The sequence below is a fragment of the Oenanthe melanoleuca genome, chromosome 2 (assembly GCF_029582105.1).
Source record: "Oenanthe melanoleuca isolate GR-GAL-2019-014 chromosome 2, OMel1.0, whole genome shotgun sequence".
In the NCBI taxonomy this organism is placed as follows: Eukaryota; Metazoa; Chordata; class Aves; order Passeriformes; family Muscicapidae; genus Oenanthe; species Oenanthe melanoleuca.
In genome coordinates this window covers 33,206,179-33,225,008 of record NC_079335.1, presented here as the reverse complement: position 1 = coordinate 33,225,008, position 18,830 = coordinate 33,206,179, and the positions used below count along the sequence as shown (strand labels likewise).

The window sequence follows — 18,830 nt, the reverse complement described above, 5'->3', positions numbered from 1 at the left end:
AAGAAAAAGGGATAAATATTAATGAAGCATTGGATTTTCATTCAGAAACAGCAGGAGCCAAGCAGTTAAACACTCCTTTTCATCCCATGAAACAGGATAGAAACTGAGATCCCTATAATATTTGCCACACAACTTACAACCTTAATCTCTGAGTAGTTTTACAGTGTCGTATCTCTGTGGGTACGAGCTTATTTTGTTGTTGAAAAGTTCATTAATTATCTTAGATTTCTCTTCTTCTGAAATTGTCATATAAAATTAATTTTTAATTTTTGGAAGTATTACGTTTTTGCCTCCAATGTAACACATACATAAGTGTCAGGGTATTAATTTTCCATTATGGATACCTTAGAAGTTTTATTCTTCAGGTAAGCCTAGAGAAAGTGCCCTAGGATAGGAAAATGGTGAAAGTATTATCCTTCTTTTGTCATGGTGTATGTGACAGTTTTTATCCTTTACCTGAATCCAAGTTGATCCTAAGTTGCTACTTTTCAGCATCCACTTGCACACAATTCACTGTCATGGGCTTGGTCATAGAAAATAACAGGGAAATGTGCTATAGTTAGCATGCAGTTTGCTTGCTTTCTCACAAGCTGGGTGAAAAAAAAGTTTGCAGAGTAAAAAGAGACACTATAAGCCCATTGCTTACCACAAGGTTTTCTAATTGTTTGGGGGTTTTCTCAGGTTTTTGTTGGGGTTCTTTTTTTCCAGTAGAGACAAAACGTTTTATTTATCTGGTGAACTTACTTTTTTATGGAGCTAGCTGTTGCTTTAGTTAGTAGGTGAAAAGTTACTTAGAGTTTGCCAAAAGACTTACAATCTCCAGTCAGATTTAATTTGCATGTCTGTCAGGGCTTGGAAAAGATTGAGTATTAGCCTTTCCTCTAGCATGTCAGTCATATTGTGCTGTTATCTTGAAGTATTTTAAAGACAAATAAAATTGAGATTTTCAGACTGATTAGGTGGTGTGACTGCAAAGGCATTTTTGCATTGAAGCAATGTCTTTGTTATAGCAGCCATCATATCTGACCTGCTCTCTAGGTCAATAAAGATGAAGGGCTCTTGGTCTGCTGCAGAAGAAACTCATTGTGGCTCACAACTGGCCCTGCTTTCACATGCATACACTTACTGCCAGCCTAGCAACATGCACCTTCTCTCCAAATGATTAATATAGCATCCAGTGAGACATACTGTTTCTCTGGAAAAACATCCTTGTAAGGCTGGCTGAAATGGGAGGTTAAATATCAAAGGGCTAACACAAAGAGAGGGACTGATCAAACAAGTAGACTATTCTGTGATTTACATGGGTTATTTTGCTGATGATTAGGTAAAGAAAAACCTGCTGAGATGAAGAGTAAGCAATTACATATTGAGGAAACTCTCATACTTATTACCTTATTAGTAGTATTCATAGGCTGAGAGACCCTCCACAGGGTGATCCCTTGCTAATTCCCCATAGACAGCAGCTTTGATGTGCTTAGGTTATGTGATTTTCTTGGAGGAATGGAAAAGGCAGGAATTATTCACTGAATGCATAACCACCTTGCATCCGAGGAAAATTGCAGAATTGAGGAAACCTTTGTAAATAAAGAAGGCTGCATGTTAACTAATGTGTGTATCCCATCTTCAGCTGTCAATGTCATTTCCTAGAAGGCTGGTTAATAAAAAGAATAAGAAAAATAATAAGAATCATAACCACTGGTTAGTTCAAGACAGAAAAAAATCCAAATAGTGAGGGAGACATTACACTGTCAGCACAGATGACAACATCAGTAATAGCTGGCTGTGGAAATAGAGAAAACTTTGATTACTTGCTCACAAAATTTCCTTTTACTGAACTTTTGGTGTGTTACATGTACTGATAAGACTTGGAAAAATTATACTTAACAAACATTTTCACTAAAATAGCCATTCTTGGTTCTTCCCTTGTGAGTTACTGCTTTCTTTCTAGTAAGGAACCCTGCCTCCATGCTGAGTGTCATTTTAGTTCCTTTCCTGCTCCAGGGCAGGGGAAATGTGCTTGAGAAAAATTAGGTTCAGATGTGAGCTGATATTGTTAGATAGACTCAAATACAGTGGTGGAATGGAGGAGGACATCTTACCTGTGCCTGAGCCAGTAATGAACCAAAAAACCCAACAGATGGTGACTACTGTTCAAATGCCAGCATTTCTCCTTAAGGTACCAGCCTATTGTGAGGACTTTTCTCTGAGGCAGGAACCTGTGAACAAAGTAGCTAAGTAATACCAATAACCTGGCTATGGGATCAGCAAATTCCTCTGTCATAACTGTGCTGACTTACACTTGTTCAGGATGTGCTGCATTTGCTACAACAGGTGACATGCTCATTTAACATGATGCAGCTACCAAGATAGCCCACAACATAGCAGCAAGCTTATTTCAGTCCTCATTCTTATTGTCATTACTGAAGTCTGAATGCCCTATAGGTAATACAATTTAAATTCACTTTTTCTTCAAAGAGTGTTGGGGATTTAAATGTAGAAGGTCTGATGGCTGCATATTTATATATATGACAGAGAATCATAAGACAGCTGAAGATTGCAAAATTAACTAGTCTGAAAATTTTGTATTAGTAGATAGGTGAACATCAGGAAATCTTTTCAAGTTCCCTTACTTACCCTTATCCCTAAGGTCATGCACATCTTACATTAATGAAGAAATGTTCCTAAGCCCCATGGAGCTCCTTGCTCACTCTCACCCATCAGAATGGGGGAGAGAATAGGAACAGTGAAATGGAGAAAACCTGTGGTTTGAGATAAAGAGAGTTAATGAGCCTGAAAATAAGGATAATAACACTACTAACACTCAAACTAATAGAACTAGAATACACAAAACAAGTGATGGACAGTGCAGTTGCTCACCACTTGATGACCAATATCCAGCCAGCTTCCAAGCAGCAGCTTCCAGCCAGCTTTCCCCCCAGTTTATATACTGAGCATGATGCCACATGCTATGGAATATTCCTTGGGCCAGCTGGGGTCAGCTCTCCTGGCTGTGTCCCCTCCCAGCTTCTTGTGCCTCTCCAGCCTTCTCACAGGATGAGAAGCTGAAAATCCCTTGACTTGGTATAAACATTACTTAGCAACAACTGACAACATGCAATGTGTTCTCAGCATTGTTCTGGTACTAATCTCAGGACATAACATGATACCAGCTACTAGGCTCTACCCCAGAAGAAACCAGGACACACAGTCTGTCTGACATTGCTACAGTATAGAGCAGTAAGGGAAATTATGCTTTTACTTTGAACATTGACTCAAATACGTATTGTCAGCTTATCATTTATCTTAATAATTTCTGAATAGTGTGTGATCATTTTACAAGCAAAGTGATGAATTAAGTGTAAGACAGTATTAGCTCAAATGCAAGGTTGATGAATGGGAGTTAAGGAATACATGGTCAAGGAGTCTCACCTGAATGATCATCAAGGATCCAAGTTCATGGTCCAGTCTAGCTTGACATGTCATCAGCCAAAATAAATTAATGAATGGTGTTGGTTTTGGAAAGTCTGTCTGGTATAACATCCTCAGTCATAATATCATAGGGTTTTAAGGCAAGCCTTGTACTTATTACTCCTGTAATTTAATATTATAGGGATGTATGATCTGCATTATATCTTTCATTAAGGGTAGAGATGGCCAGAGGATGACAGTTTAGCTTTCAAGGAATCAGATTTTTTTCATTTCACTTTGCAATGGAAACAAAAGTCTCCCAGAGCTTTTTGGTTATTTTCTTTCCATGGCATGAAATAGTATTGAAATTTATTTTCAGATTGAATAGTAAAGGTTTTCCATCTGAGTCTCACACTTGGAGGTAAGCAAAAAGCTTAGTCTGGAGTCAGAGTAGTCAAGCTGATCCTTCTTTGTCTTAGTTTCACTGCTATTGCATTGATACCAGTGAAAATCAATTAACTAATTCTTTGCACGGTGAATCAAGGAACTTATACAAAAGATGTCAGTAAGAAAACATGAAAAAATACTGGAAGTGTTATATTCCATATATCATTTACAAACAGAGAATGGCAGAATTTGTCCAGAAGTCCTATTCAACAGGATATTTCCATAACAGATGGCATGAGGAGTAGTTTTTTAAGCCTTAGGCAGGTATTAGATGCTAACTTGTGACATTCATCATGCAGTCTAGGACATCCATCTGATTCACACTAGTCAATCAGCTGTCTTGGTTTTGAGCAATTTCACGCTAAAAAGAAAATGTATTAGCAATAGCTCTTTGCTGTTTGGTTACAGCTATTTGCTTCCTAAAATTGCCTTCCCACTGTGTCCTCACCTGGAAGCTAAAACCTCCATCATTCGACTGCTAACAATGGATATATATTTTGCATAGTTGCTGAACTGAATGCTAAACCATAGAAGATAGGGTAATTCATAATAAACAGACTATCTTTACCATGCTGGTAAATGTGATTTATGACATTCTACTGTATCACAGGTCTTGGTTGTCGTTGTTTACACTGTTGCACACAACACTGCCTAATTCTACGGGGTTTTACCTGTCACAATTTCCAGGTGTAATGTAGTTGCCCACTACAACTTTTAGGGCAACTTTCCTGAAGTTACAGACAAGGGTTTTGATTCTCATTCAGCTGGATAGATCCTTGTTCAGCCACTTCCAATCATCCTGTTGCTGCCTGTGTCACAGCCATGAGGCACCGCTGGCTCTGCCTGCCCCTGCCCACCTTGCAGTGCCTTCACCTCCCTGCCCATGGCCCACAGAGCCTCCTGAAAATGTGCTCACATCAATAGGTGTTTCTGGAAACAGGAGGATTTCATTTGCTGATACATAAAAATTACATTAGCAGGTGTAGGAAACAGATGCCAACGCTCAGATGTTTTGTCATATCTCTTTCCCAGCTCTACCCTGTGAAAAGTGAAATATGTAACTCAATATTCTAATAAAAGACCTAGTTTTGGTAAAGAAAATCAAGCGAGGAAATGTGCAAGAGTTTAACAAATCATTGCAATGTTAACTTAAATGCCTCTGACAGAGGTCAAGAGGGCTTTTTAAATGTAGGAGATAATGGAAACATAAGCTGGTGCCATACAATACTTTAGCACAACGCATTTTTCATTTCAGATTCTTTCTCCTTCCTGATACTCTGAAATGTTTGGTATACTTTTGACCAAATTTGAACATGTCCATAATCTGACTATTTTATACCAGGCTGGGGAAAAGAGAAGTTTCTAGGAGCTTTCAGTTAAATGGAAAAACAAGAAAGTGGAGTATCTCAGGCAGGGGACTGAGTGTGGGTTGTGCTCTGTGCTCTGTGGGTGCTGTCACCCACATCCTCAAAGTTGGGTGTGCCAACTGTTCAAAACCACCTTGATTTTTAAGGAGGTTCTAAGGAGAGCCATGAACTTTATAAAAACACATTATAAACTTGAACAGAAGAACAAGCATGAAGATGCTGTATTATCAGGGCATCCTCTTTTCTTTGATGCAGAAGTTTTTTGTGGTGCCTCTCTGCACACCACCATCACCACCATCACAGTAAGTGGTTTTCCCAAAGAGTGTTAATGCTTTTCTTTATGTGCAAATCTCCAGATATGCATCAGGACACTAAACACGAATTACAGAGTATTTTCAATCTGGAAATTTTTCTGTGTTGATGTTCAGTTCTGAATTCTTCTGCCACAAAGGAAAATGTTTGTGCAGAAAACAGTGGGGATTATGCCATGGCCTCTTTGTAGACTTTTTCTGAAACTTCTGTTCAAGAGTTGCTGTTTGCTCTTCACTGTAAGCCATGGAAAGCACCTTTAATTTTGGAGGGAAGTTGTTTGGAGTCTGTATTAATCTAAGAAACCTGTTTCAGTTTCAGACTATCTACTGGTAAGACCTTATGATCAGAGCTTGCCTCCATGAGTAACCTGTACTTTTGGGAAGATTGTATGAGAACAAATGGAAGTTAATAACTTCATTTCTAGGACAGAAAAACCCTGGGAAAGACAGTAATCATTGTGTGATTAACAGATCATAATGATGTCTCAAAAATAATAAACTTTTTCATAAATTTAAATATATTGAAATATAAAAGGATTTGTAAAAATTTATTGCATGCAGAGCTGCTGGTTAGGATTTGACTTCTTTTCTAGAAGATTTTCCTATAAAACTGCTTTGTTGTAGTTATAAATTTTCCATCAAAATTCCTTAAATTAAATCTAGCAATAAACATATTTTGTAAATGCAATGCAATAGAGACTTTGGAAAATTGTCATGATTCACCATCTGCAGCCCTGTGTTTAGTGTTGCAGTCTTCCAAGAAATGAATAAGCAGTCCAAATGATATTTTAAGGAACAATTGGAACTTGTTGACAGTGTTAAAAATTGAAATTCCATATTTTAAAGCAGTGACTGTTTCACATAGTGAGACAGACGATGTTGCATTTAAGCTGCTTTCATTTAGACTTTAAAATCAGTCATATGGGACACAAGGGGTCCCTCTGGAAAACTATTCGTTTAACTCAATAAATTACTCATTTTTGCTTGTTTATTTTAAAGGACAACATATACAGGAATGTATTCATGGCAGATGAATTAGCTCCTGTACTATGAGCATGCAGTGTGGTTAGTGTGAAACATTTTCACCACCCAGCTCATCAGAAACCAGTGAGATCATTTGTTTCATTCCAACTGTGCTCTTTGCATTTACATGGGGCCTGGGTATTTCAAATCTCTCTTTTCTCTTACATAAAGTTTTACTTTTTTCCAAGTCCCAACTGTTTTAACTTTTTCATTAAGAAGAAGAAAAAAAAACCCAAAAATATTTTTAATCAGCTTTCATTTCTGTGAAGAAATGACCACTGAAATAATTGGAAGACTTTTCCCCATTTTAAAGGATAAGGATAAAACCTGAATTTTTGTCTAGTTCCCTTGACTGAGAAACAGAATTTAGCCTTTAGCATTTAAGAATTTTAAGCAGGGAGACAAATATCAGTAATTTCTTCTAAACTGTGCACAGTGATGAAATGGGTGGAACAGAAAGCCAATAGAGAGGGTCTCAGCCTTGTGGGCAATGACAGACACAGATGTTGCTCCTTGATGCTACCATATACTAAATTCTAGAATTGCCTTAAATAGTATGTCCAGCTCTAATTTGCCAATATGGGAAAAACATCAATAAACTGGAGTGAGTTTGGTAAATGGCCATGAAGATGCTTGGGGGCTGGAGCCCTTGTCCCTTGTGAATAAGTGAGAGGAGAAGGTTGCTCAGCCTGGAGCAAAGAGAAGCTTTGGGGTCCCAGCTAGAGAGAGGTCACTGACAAGACAGAGCCTTATTCTTGACAGTCACACATGGCAGGAGGACAAGGCAAGAAGGCAATGGACACAACTTGAAATGTAAGATGTTCAGACTGGGAATAAAGAAAAAGAAATTTCACCCTCAGGACAGTGAAGCAGTGGAATAGGGCCCCAAAGCATTTGGGCAGTGTCTACCCTTGGGGTTTTCAAACCTGGCTTGGTAAAGCCCTGAGCAGCCTGGTCTGACCTCCCAGCTGAGCCTGCTAAGGACAGAGGAGCAGATTCTCTATTGGTGTAAACATTCCTGAATTGGGTCATTGACACAGTTTATGAGACAGCGTTCATGTAAGAACAGCTTATCTACATTTAGGGAAAAACCCCAACCATCCAGTAAAGCAAACACTGGTGGCTTCCCCACAATAATCACTGTGAAATGAGATACCTCTCAAATTCCTTCCTACACAAAATGAAGAAAAACACTATGGTCCTGCTCTTTGCCTTTCTAACTCCTCTCAGTTTTCTGGAAGTGACTTCCTATACATCCTAGTCCTTGACATTCCTGATCCATGTTGTGTTATTCAGAAGCTTCTGGCTGATGATTACCAATTTCCTTTCCCATTTTCCCTTCTCTGTGAATAATGCCCAGTCCAGTAGTCCAGTGTTGTGACATAAAACTGACTGCCTGCTCCACCACTAAAAATAATTCAGTATTTGCTGAGCACCTCGGTAGAATCTTGGCTCATGAGCAGGCTTACAATTAATGATATAAAATGATATACAGTTATCTATATTTATAAAAAATAAAGGTGGTACAAATTCATGCCTCTTCATTGCTAAATAGAAACTTCACTTAATAAGAAGTGCATTGGAAACAAAAGAATGCTGGCCTCAATACATTCAGCTTCATCTGCCATGTTTAAAACTGTTCTCTCATCTACAGAAGCCAGTACTGTGAAATTGAAATACCTGTATGTGTACTTGAAAGATGAAGAAAGTGTTTCCCCAGGCATTTTCACTAGGAAAATGAAGGTGCATTTATATGTGATATCCCTTCAAAATGTTTTCTGAGATAAAGTTGTTCACAGAATAATTTCAGCAAGTCATTCTTGAGTCTTTTAGATCTCTGACTGAAGATTATTTTCAAATAGCCCTTTGAGAATGGGTTTTCAGGATTCAGGCTGGAATAATTGGTATTCCTCAGACAAATAAGCTGTATATGGTATAGTCTGTCCTTGAACAGGCAAATGTGACTCTAATTTCAGGTTTTTTTGACACAAGTCTTCAGATGAAAGCCAGTATTCTGATGCTTTATACATTTTGGCCTTTCTTCATGTACCATTAGATGTTTCTTGAAATAAAGATACCAAAGATCTTAAAATATTGTTCCACCAGGAATGAAGAGCCTGCAGGAAGTTGTTTTAAGGAGCTGAGCAGTCCTGTTGAATACAAGAGACTTATTTCATTTGCAGAGCAGAACATGTATCAGAGGTTAAGTATGTCTTAGACACCTAATTTGGCAGCAAAACCCATCAGTTCTTCTCCTTGGCTCTATTTGCTGGCATTCCTCTACTAAACCATCTCCACCTGCTAGGACAGGACAATGTGCAGATGACTTTCTGAGTTTTCCCATGGTGGGTCAGTCACAGGTCGCTCTGCAAACGTCCCTGAGCAGACTCAGATGTGTTCTTGTGTGGGGACTGTGGGACAGAGGTGAGGGGAGGAGAGAGGATTATTGTGATATCATCCTCTTGGCAGCTGGGGCTCTACCTTGTGTGACACCAGAAAATGGAGCTTGGGGAGCTCCAAGGGCTTCCTGGTTACAAGGCAGATTAAAAACAAGCTTGATGGCAGGGTGGTGCTGTGCTCAGCAGTGCCTCCACTCAATGCATCTTCCTTGCTGGCTAGTCTTTATGGAAAAGGATACAAAGGATGTTTGGGTTTTTTCTAACAGATTGTTTTGTTGGGTCTGTCTGTTTACTATTAACAGTAGGCTGGTTTCTCTATAGTACAGGTTTGTCAGGGAGGAGTTTATTTGAAAACACATTTCTTGGCCTGTCAAGGAGCTTTTACATGCATATCAGTGAAGGAAGAATTTATACTGTGCCAGGACTGGAAAAACTGCTTGACAAAAAAGAAGTAGCGTAGTAGGAGAGATCTTGCTTTAAAAACAGAACTCAGGACCAGAGGCATTGATGCATATCTTAGTAGTCCTATTAAATTCAGTTTTGACTCCTTGAAAGTAAAACTCATTAGAATATAATGGGATTATATGATAAAAATTATTAGGCTAGGAGTCCAGACCTGAAAGTGAAAGAAAAAGTCAACAGACACCTCATGCAATCTGTAGTGAGCCTTGGTGCACAAGAGTGTGTTCACTGCATGTAAGCACACAAAGTGCTGGGGCTAAAAATAAATTTACTTTCTGCACTATTGTATAATAGAGGAAGTTTTCCAAAAGCATTTAAAACTGCCTGACACCCCTGGCTGTCCAGGGAATGCCACATATCTGATGTCCTACAGTGTTTCTGAGTAGTCCATCCTCTGACTAAAATATATTTGAGCTCCTCTCCTAGAAATACAGGAGATGCTCCCTGTTTACATGCATACACTTGTGTATATTCATACAGGCAATTCCTCCCCCTTCAGTCCTTCCATAAACCCGGGTGCCCATGAGCTTCTGTTGCTTCCCCTGGGCAGTCAGCAGGAGCAGCCAGGGGTTAGGCTCAGCTTACACTCAGATTCACGACAGCACCACCTACCCCAGCCCCTCCCTGTGACAACACACATTGGAGGAGAAGTAAACATATCTAGAGAGGAAACTTTTTAAATGAAGAGTTTTCTCTCCAAAGGAGATGTAGAAAGCTGTGGTCTTGCACAGTTTCTAAAGCCAGTGAACTTAAACAGGAATTAAAATAAATGTACAAACTGTGTTGTTGTTGTTGTTGTTCACCTCTGTGATATGATCTCCCAATGTAAGACGACTTACTGAACCACTGAATTGTCAGTGTGTTATTGTGTAGTGTATTTTTATAATGCCCCATACTGCTGAAGTGAGCAAGTGGGGCATTATGCTATTTATAGCAAAAATATGTGGGTTTAAAATGGGATTTTAAAATTACCTGAGATTCCCTCATACACAGAATTTAGTCTTTATATTTGAAAAATAATTGGAGTCTTTTAGTAATTATATTACCTTCTAGCTGGAAAGCCACTTCCTTTAAAGATAAAAAAATCTGATATCAGAAGCCTGCTTGGAGCCTAGTGCACATCTAATTATCTCTCTCAGTCTTAATTATTTAGCAAGTGCTAATAAACTGCACGTATCATGACACTCATGTGTAATAAGCATATAAATTTAATTTATTTTTTTCCCTCTCTTTGAAGACTAACAGACATGGAATTCAATCACAAGGCAGTGGCATTATAGCCTCCAATATAACATGAGGTTTTAATAAGCCTCCTGTTTGCTGCACACATGTGCTTAAGACTGCCTGGAAACCAAATCAGTAGAAAAAAGGGATTACTTTAGATTACTTTGAAATGTGCATTGTTTGAAATGGCCTCTGGTGACCAGCTTTCATGAATGGCTGATTTTACTTGTGGGGCACGTCATCTGGCTCAATTATACCAGGCTCTTTTGTATGACAAGTGCACTCCTTGGCTGTGTTGAAATATGAAATTCTAAAACAAAGTAAATCAGATGGTGAGAAATAAATTTAGATAACTGTATATTATTAAAAGTTTGTAACCTAACAATGGGCATTTTTCTTACTGAAAAATATATGGGGATTTTGTTTTGAAACTCCCACAAATTTGAATTTAATATAAAAAACATTCATTTTGATTTTCTTTACTGCTTTTTTCAGCTATATCAGCAGCATTAAAATGAAATGCACATTTTTCTTTTCTCAAAGGCAGATCATTTCTCCTACACTTGTGTATTTTTAAAATGTTATTGGAGTTTGTTGTTTCACCTTAACAGATGAAGTGTTGGAAACTTCTACCTACTAAGAATATCCCTTAACCTGTACAAAATTATAAAAGTGGGTTAGCAAGCCTGCATTGCACTTTCAAGTCACTGCAAGCTTTTTCCTTTCCTGTTGGTAACTGTTTGCAAAATTACAATGTAAAAACGTAATATAAGGTTATGATTCTCCCTACCTGCAATTACTTTAAATTATAGTTACTTTAAATTAATCTAGCTCGAGGCACTGAGGATCCATCATTAGAATACACATATCACATTTGAAAGGGGAGGAGATATCTGATTGATTAGTTAAGTGTGTTGGAAATCCAATGGATAATGATTAGATCAGACACAGATAGGAACTACATTCTTTGTGCTCGCTGCAAATCCTGTACTTTACAACCTAGATTAGGGGATTAACCTTTAAGAAGAAATGGTAAATCTTGCTTTTTCCTGACTTCTGCTGTACTGTAAATGTGTTTCCCATGGCTGCAGGCTCAATATTCCCACAGGAAACTGCCCTGCAGATTTGCACGGTCGTGCCTGGCAGTCAGAGATTGCAGCGTTTGCCTTTAAATACGAGATAGAAGAGGAAGATGTGAGAAGAGCTCTAACATTGCTAAACTTAAAACAGTCATCTGTCAACAGCTTTTTCCACTGAAGTGCTTCACTGTATTAGTGAAAGTGAGAGTTGTTATTGTTGTTGTAGGGTGTTACAACCCTCTAGTCGTCAAGGCAATATGATTTAAGGGGGAGATTTAAGACCTCTGAACTACTGGGTGCAGATGAACATCTTGCCTCCCTGACCTTTTATTATGTAGTTTCAATCTGTCTGCACAATCTTCATGCAATTACTAATCTTATGAAGTTTCTAATTTTGTTGAGTCTCAAACCACACACTTGTTATGATTCACAGCATAGACCACGAGAGACTTTGAGAGGTCCATCCACCCTTTGACACAAACATCAAAGATTCTTTATGTGGCCCAGAAAACCCCTTTCACTTTCTTTCACTCTGGAGTTTCCATGTGTGCAAAATGTTCTCAAATACAGCAGCAAGGTCAGGTGGACACATCTCAATTTAAAGAGCACAACTTATGGTTGTATGTATGTATGTATGTAGGTGTAAACCCTGAATCTGACATTTGTAGGGCCATGGATGGATGAAGCCATCTCCAGTTTACATGATGCCACTGACTATGTCTCTGACACACAGGCAGACTGGCAGATTTTTGAAATTATGCTGAGCAGGTGCCCAGCAATGTGACCAATCCCTAAGGTCATTTTGGAAATTATAAAACACTGAGAATAGCAGAGTCCCATCACTGAATTAAGAGCTTTTCTAGTTGTCCTTTGCCTTTCCCTTTTTTTTATTGAAAGTCCTTATTATTATAAGGAAACAGAGAACACTGGGATCATATTCCTGTAAAAAAAGCTCATTAAAGCCAAAACTGTCAAGTTTGCAGGTCAGAAGTAAGATACATAGGAAGATGCTCTTCTGCTTGAGGTGAAGAAAGGAAGCTCATTTTCTTGTGGTGATTGATATCCCAGAATTTGTGCCTTTGAGAGGTTTTATCCATTTATTTATCAGAGAAGCCTGTAAGAAAAAGTTACCCAAGATTATCTTTTGCATAAAGAAAACTATGCAACTGAACACTTGCAATGTCAAGGCTTTTTTTTCCCCCATGCATTTGATGCATTTTTGTGCAAGTTCCTTGCACTTGTCAGACAATTTAAAAAATGTTCTAAGTTGCAAAACATTTGTTTGTAGACTATATCTGAATTACATACAACTGTGTCAATTTATGGAAGCAAGGAAATCTAACTATAGAGATAAAATCTGTAGGATACTGGATAGAAAAGAGGGACACAACACAAATAGGTGCTGCATTAAAAGTTTGTTGATTTAAGAACCCTGTGATTCTTACATTCTCAATTCACTGGAGATATTTATTACTAATATCTAGGGAACAGAATCCAGCATTCTCCTTCTCAAGTTTGCTGATGATACAAAACTGGGGGTAGTGACTGATACACCTGAGGGCTGTGGACTAGATGATTTTCAGAGTTCCTTTCCAACCCTAACAATCCTGTGATTCTTAAGCTCCACAATTACAGTCCACATTATTACTAGTATTATTGTTATTATTACCACTGTTTCCTTTATTGTCTGATCCATTTTTGTTTCAAAGGAAAGGCCACTAGGACAGTGGGCCTTAATCTATAACTTTGGGTATTTTGCCTCAATGTTCATGCTCAAAAGAGAACACGAATGCAGAGAAGACAAAGTTGTTTCCCTTTGTTACCCCTTGGTCATAAATTACTGATGTGGGGCATAGCACATGGTACTGGAGATGGACACAAGTCCAGTGTCATTACTCACTATCCCCTCATTTGATGTCAGATTTACAAACAGGAAATGTGTTCATGTAAGCCAGATTCCCTGTGCAACGATATGTGGAAGCCACATTTGTAGAATATTAAATATGAATAAGTTCATATATCTTTAAATCTTCTAATGGCATATCCATGTGCATGCTCAGTGCCCTTTTCATAAACCAAGTGGGCAGATTTTTATTGGCCAAACACAAAATGGCATTCTAAGTGAATTGAGTGACAATGTGGACATGAGAACAAAGTGGCAAATGCTCTTTTTTGAATACTGGCTGCCTTTTGTTGTGTTCCAAACTAAGCACTTTCAGTCAATGCCATGAAAAATTTTGAACAGTTCTGGATCAAAATGAGTAACAAATCTACAGACTTTCAAAAGATACTGTTCTGCCTTTTGCTTTACTTCTAGGTCACTGAAAGATGCTCTCTTAAGAGACCTAGAAATAAAGTCCTTGTAGTTTTTTATGCCACACCACACAAAGTGGCATTGTAGCCTTTCTTTGCAGTCCTCTGTCAATGTAATTCAAGTTTCATAGGTAATTAATTCTCCACACCAATAACTCCCTGACCTGTATGTTATAATACTAGTTGCATAGAAACAACTAAAGATCCAAGTTTTCAAATTCTATTCTTTGCAAGATGACTGTAAACTATGCATTTCTACTACTGTGGGGAAAAAAAGTTACTTTCTTTGGATGCTTCTGGTTTCATTTATTTACTAACTACAATTTGGTTATCATAAGTATCTTCAATAAGAAAAATATACTCTAAAATTCCCAATAGAAAATTGTCTATTTGGCTCAGAAAAAATGCCTTTTATAGTACCATCTTGATTTCTTAATTTTAAAAAAGAATTACTATTTGATTCCCCATGTAACTTTGAAAAGGTATTTTTTTAGAATTTCTCCTATTATTGTCTGTTTCTCAAGAAAAATTGCAGTATCTGCAGGGGCACTTATATTCTACCAGCCAGTATCCAACACAAGACAAGAGCCTTGTCTCCCCTATCAACCCTGTATTTTGAAAGTTTTCTTTACTTCATTTCCTTCTAGGAGTGGGAAACAAGCTGTAAAGGGAAAAGTTGTAGAAGATTACCTTTTAATAAAGATTTGCCATATGCAAAACTGAAATATGAGCAACAAAACATGGCATTACTGTGCTCTTGTATAAGAACCATTCAACGAAACTTGTATAATTAATTTTATATGTATAGATATGTCCTGACATTTTTCTTTATCCATCAAGGAGAAAAAAGTTAGAGGGGAAGAGAAACTTTCATACTCTTATTTCTAGCAAAGACCTGCCTAAGGTGCCTCAAACATGCTAGAGGAATGGGATTTTTCATAAACTAACTAATACAGACCAGACAGGTTGAAATGAAGAATACTTGTTAATGTCCATTTGGATTAGTGTAAATTTTATTAGCATTGAGGTGTAATTGTCAGGAACTGGCAGTTTCGTGTGATGGGGGTTACTCAAACACGTTGGTGCCAATGTTTGCTGAGTGCAGTCAGGATGACTGCACTTTCTGGGTCAACATTGTCTGAAAAAGTTTGTTGTACAACTGAGGTAAGAAACTAAACATTGAGTCTCACTTCATATAGCCTTTCGTGCTTGGTGATGTGAGCCAAAGTTTCACTATTTAAAGATCAGACATCTAGAGACATTGTATTTCTGCTTTTCACCAAGAGCATGGAGCTGGTGTCTGGCAGAAGGAAGCTGACTTCCCTGGTGACCCTGGTCTCTGGGGCTCTTGTCAGCTTTTATGTCACTTAAGAATATATACATGGAAATGGAGCTATTTTTAAAAGTCAGTCCAGACTAATTACAGACTTCCAGTTATCTGAATGTTGTGTAATCACTGAAATAGCATTTGCTGTTCGATGGTGATCCCCTGTATTGACTTTGCAGTGCTGTAATGTTAGCAGAAGGCTGGAGTGTTGGTTGGTGCAGAGACAATGAAAGACAAGATTTCTCTGCCACAGACACTTGGATTTTCCTTTTAAAGACATTCACACTCTCCTGGTGTAATTACAGCCTGCCAGAGTGAGGAGCATGAAACTGTTTAGCTTGCAAAGCTTAAAATAAAAGGTGTATGTGGAAACAAGAACACCATCCTTTTTCTAGCAGTCCAGCACCCATCCCCATCCCCTCCTCTGCTGTGGCTTCTTCCCCTGAAATTTAGAGCATCTCCCTATTAATGCATTTTTAGGTGAGTGATTGGGGACCCTTTTGTCTTCTGCGTTGCTCTCATTATTTCTGTTTATTAATCTATTTGTGGCTCATGTTGCATGTCTGAAGTCTCAGGTGTGGGTGCACAGATCTCGTGATTTATGCTCCAGTCTAATTATGTAAGGTGCACCCCAGTTCCCATGCAGCCTTCCCCTTGGGCAAGCTTCTTGATTGTTCTTGGGCTTGGGTGGTTCTGTGAGGTTTTTTTTTAATTGACCAATATCGCCGTGCTTTTATCCACAGTCCCAGAATAAAACCAGAAGAAATGTATGTGTCAGGTCAATACCCTGGAGGGAACAGGCATGACTCTGTGGTTTATTTCCCACCCCCTTCCTTTTTGCCCCCAGATATTCCCTCCCTTCCCTTGTGTTACAGACGGGTTTTGCAGAGCTTCAGTCAGTAATGCCAAAAATGTCAAAGTGTAAGTGGCTGCCCCTTCCTCTCCAGACCAATCAGTCATTTTCAGTCGCAGGTCTGAGTGTGCTGCAGCCTGTGTGCTTGCAGCAGGTCTGACAAAAGCAGGGCTGTTTGAGTGGCAGGCACGGGAGAGGGCTCTGGTGAGGCACTGAGACAGGTCTGGGAGCGGATAGCAAGGACAGGGCTGTGGCAGAGGTTCTGTGCATTATGGATGAGGCACTCAGCTCGGTCGCTGATTGATTGAGGGATGGTTGTGCTCTTTCACAATGCTGGGTAAGATCATATGGACTGTCATTTAATATGAGCTTCCTTGTCAGTGGGAAGATGACTTTTCACACAGTGATCCCGTGCAGATTGCAAATAGCTGCCATGCTCTCCCCTCTGCTTTTTAAGGGCTTAGTCTCTCGTGCAGGTGGGTTAACCTAAAACACTGTTAGTGCTTGCCAGGCATCATATGCTGGAATTTATGTGTGTTCTCAGAGCTCACTGTAAATCTGACTACAAATATTGGAAAAGCACCTGTGTCTGATGATGTGAGATACATGTCCTTTATGGTATTAAATTAAGTACGGGAACTATGGAGAATGCAATTTTTTTCTACTCTTTTCTTTCAGGACAGAGAAAGAAGCTGTAACAAACAGTTCTGGAGACTTTGAAGCACAGCCACAGTAGTGAGGTCTCTGACTGACAAGGCTTCTGCTTTCTCCTTCTCACAGGGCTCCTCCTACAGATGTTCTGAGCACGTCTGCATCCCAGCAATTTTTCACTGCGCCCAGGTACTGAATGTAAGGAAACAAGCTGCGTAAAAAGAAGCGTGGGGAGTAGGAGAAGGAGTACTGTGAGGAATTTACCAGAAGTCATGTCTATACAAAATGCAGGCATGACTTCAAGTAAAAATTATTTGAGAGAGCATAATTGCAGAATGACTGAGTTTGTTCTTAGAAAATGACAGAATAAATCTCTTGTTCAGCAATCTGGCTTGTAATCATGTTAAATGGTATGTGTCAGGCTTGAGTTCCCCAAGTATCATCCTTTCAATGTATGACTGGAAATTTATTTATTGCTTGAACAGAATCTCTTTTCCTCCCTACAGGTCTTGAAAACTAGAGTTCAGGAACTTCTGGATCAGTCTTTTCTTTGAAATACTGGAATTACTATGAAGCCTTCTTGGTTTGCACTCATGTTGGCAGTGCTCAGTACTGAAATGCTAACCAGTCACTGTTCCACCATCAAGTCCCCGAGGTTCAGAGGACGTGTGCAGCAGGAGAGAAAAAACATCAGACCAAATATCATCCTTGTACTCACAGACGATCAGGATGTGGAGCTAGGTGAGAAATAATTGTCGTTTGCTACTACATTTTGTCATGGGTCTTTCAGTAGTTTATGCCAAGCAGAAAGAACTTTAAATTCAGTGAAGTTGCTGGTCCTGGAATAGTGTCAGAATGTGGGACTAGTTTGGAAAATGAGTCAACAAATATTATTTAATAACATTCGTCACATTTAATTATAGGCTTTAGGAAATATATGCTTATCAAAATCCACCATGGGAGGCTTTACTCAGCACAAAAAAACCTGTTTAATAATGCATGCAAGGACATATGTGTAAAACCTTGCATCAAAAGCCTTTTCTCACTCTAAAACTTTTTACAGCATTTAAAAATTTGAGCTTTATGAGGCCAGCATTTCCCTCAGGACTTTATAGGTGTCTCTATCTCCACATATTTGTCACAGTGGTGTATGTCATCTGACATGTTTATCCACACAGACAAACTCATCTAGTTACAGGATTTAGTAATCTTAATATTTGTATGAATTACTGAAGTGTTTAAAATCCATCTGCTTTAAAAACTATGCCTTATGTACAAAAGCATGGTAGTTTTTCTTTCACAAGTATACTACATATCAGAGCACATACCAGTCAGAAGAGATTTTCACATATTTTTCTTACCGTGGAAAAAGTGAAAACACTTAGATGATGTTCCAGGAGGTCTTTGAATGTTTTCCATTAAGTAAGTTAGAAAGATATTAATGGCAGTTATGCATATAACTGATTTTTTGGTTCGCTGCCCATAATGAAAAATCAAGGAGAGAAAGAGGATCATTTTAGGTTACCCCCAAGCAAATATTTTGGGTTGTGAGATCAAAAAGGTGAAAAAATGGCAAGTTGAAAAGAAATCTTGCATCTTAGTTTGGTTTCTTTTTTTTTTTTTTTTTTAATGAGAGACATATTTTAATAGAAGTATAGTGAATTTCTAGACAAAATGCCATATGACATTGAAAAATGAAAATGCTTCATTCCAGAAAACTTCATTTGCTCTAAAATCACATACTTTCAGACAGAAGATTGTAGACAAAATATGGTCTTTGTCTAAAAGCGGTTCTCTGGTTGCTAGCATTTTTGTATTTGCCACGATGCAATAATAATTCCATAGTCCTGCAGGGTTCTGAGAATTAATAAACTATATTTCATGACTGAGGGTTGCTGTTTTTATGCAGCAGAGCTCCAAACATGTGCTTTTAGATCTGAGTGATTCTTATCTTTTTTTATTTTTC

The 18,830-nt window shown here is 38.4% G+C and overlaps 1 protein-coding gene across 9 annotated transcripts in view; it reads left to right on the top strand.

The window, feature by feature from the left end:
• The window catches only part of SULF1 (sulfatase 1), a 122,535-nt gene that overhangs the window by 41,782 nt on the left and 61,923 nt on the right, over positions 1–18,830 (top strand). For 6 of the 9 annotated variants that reach the window (XM_056483924.1, XM_056483921.1, XM_056483925.1 and 3 more), the window contains 2 exons: positions 16,994–17,053; positions 17,371–17,605. In XM_056483924.1, the coding sequence (XP_056339899.1) occupies positions 17,434–17,605 (172 nt within the window). In that variant the 5' untranslated portion in view covers positions 16,994–17,053; positions 17,371–17,433. Of the gene's footprint in view, positions 1–16,891; positions 17,063–17,370; positions 17,606–18,830 lie in introns of all 9 variants that reach the window. The other 3 variants (XM_056483919.1, XM_056483920.1, XM_056483922.1) reach the window with 3 other exon arrangements.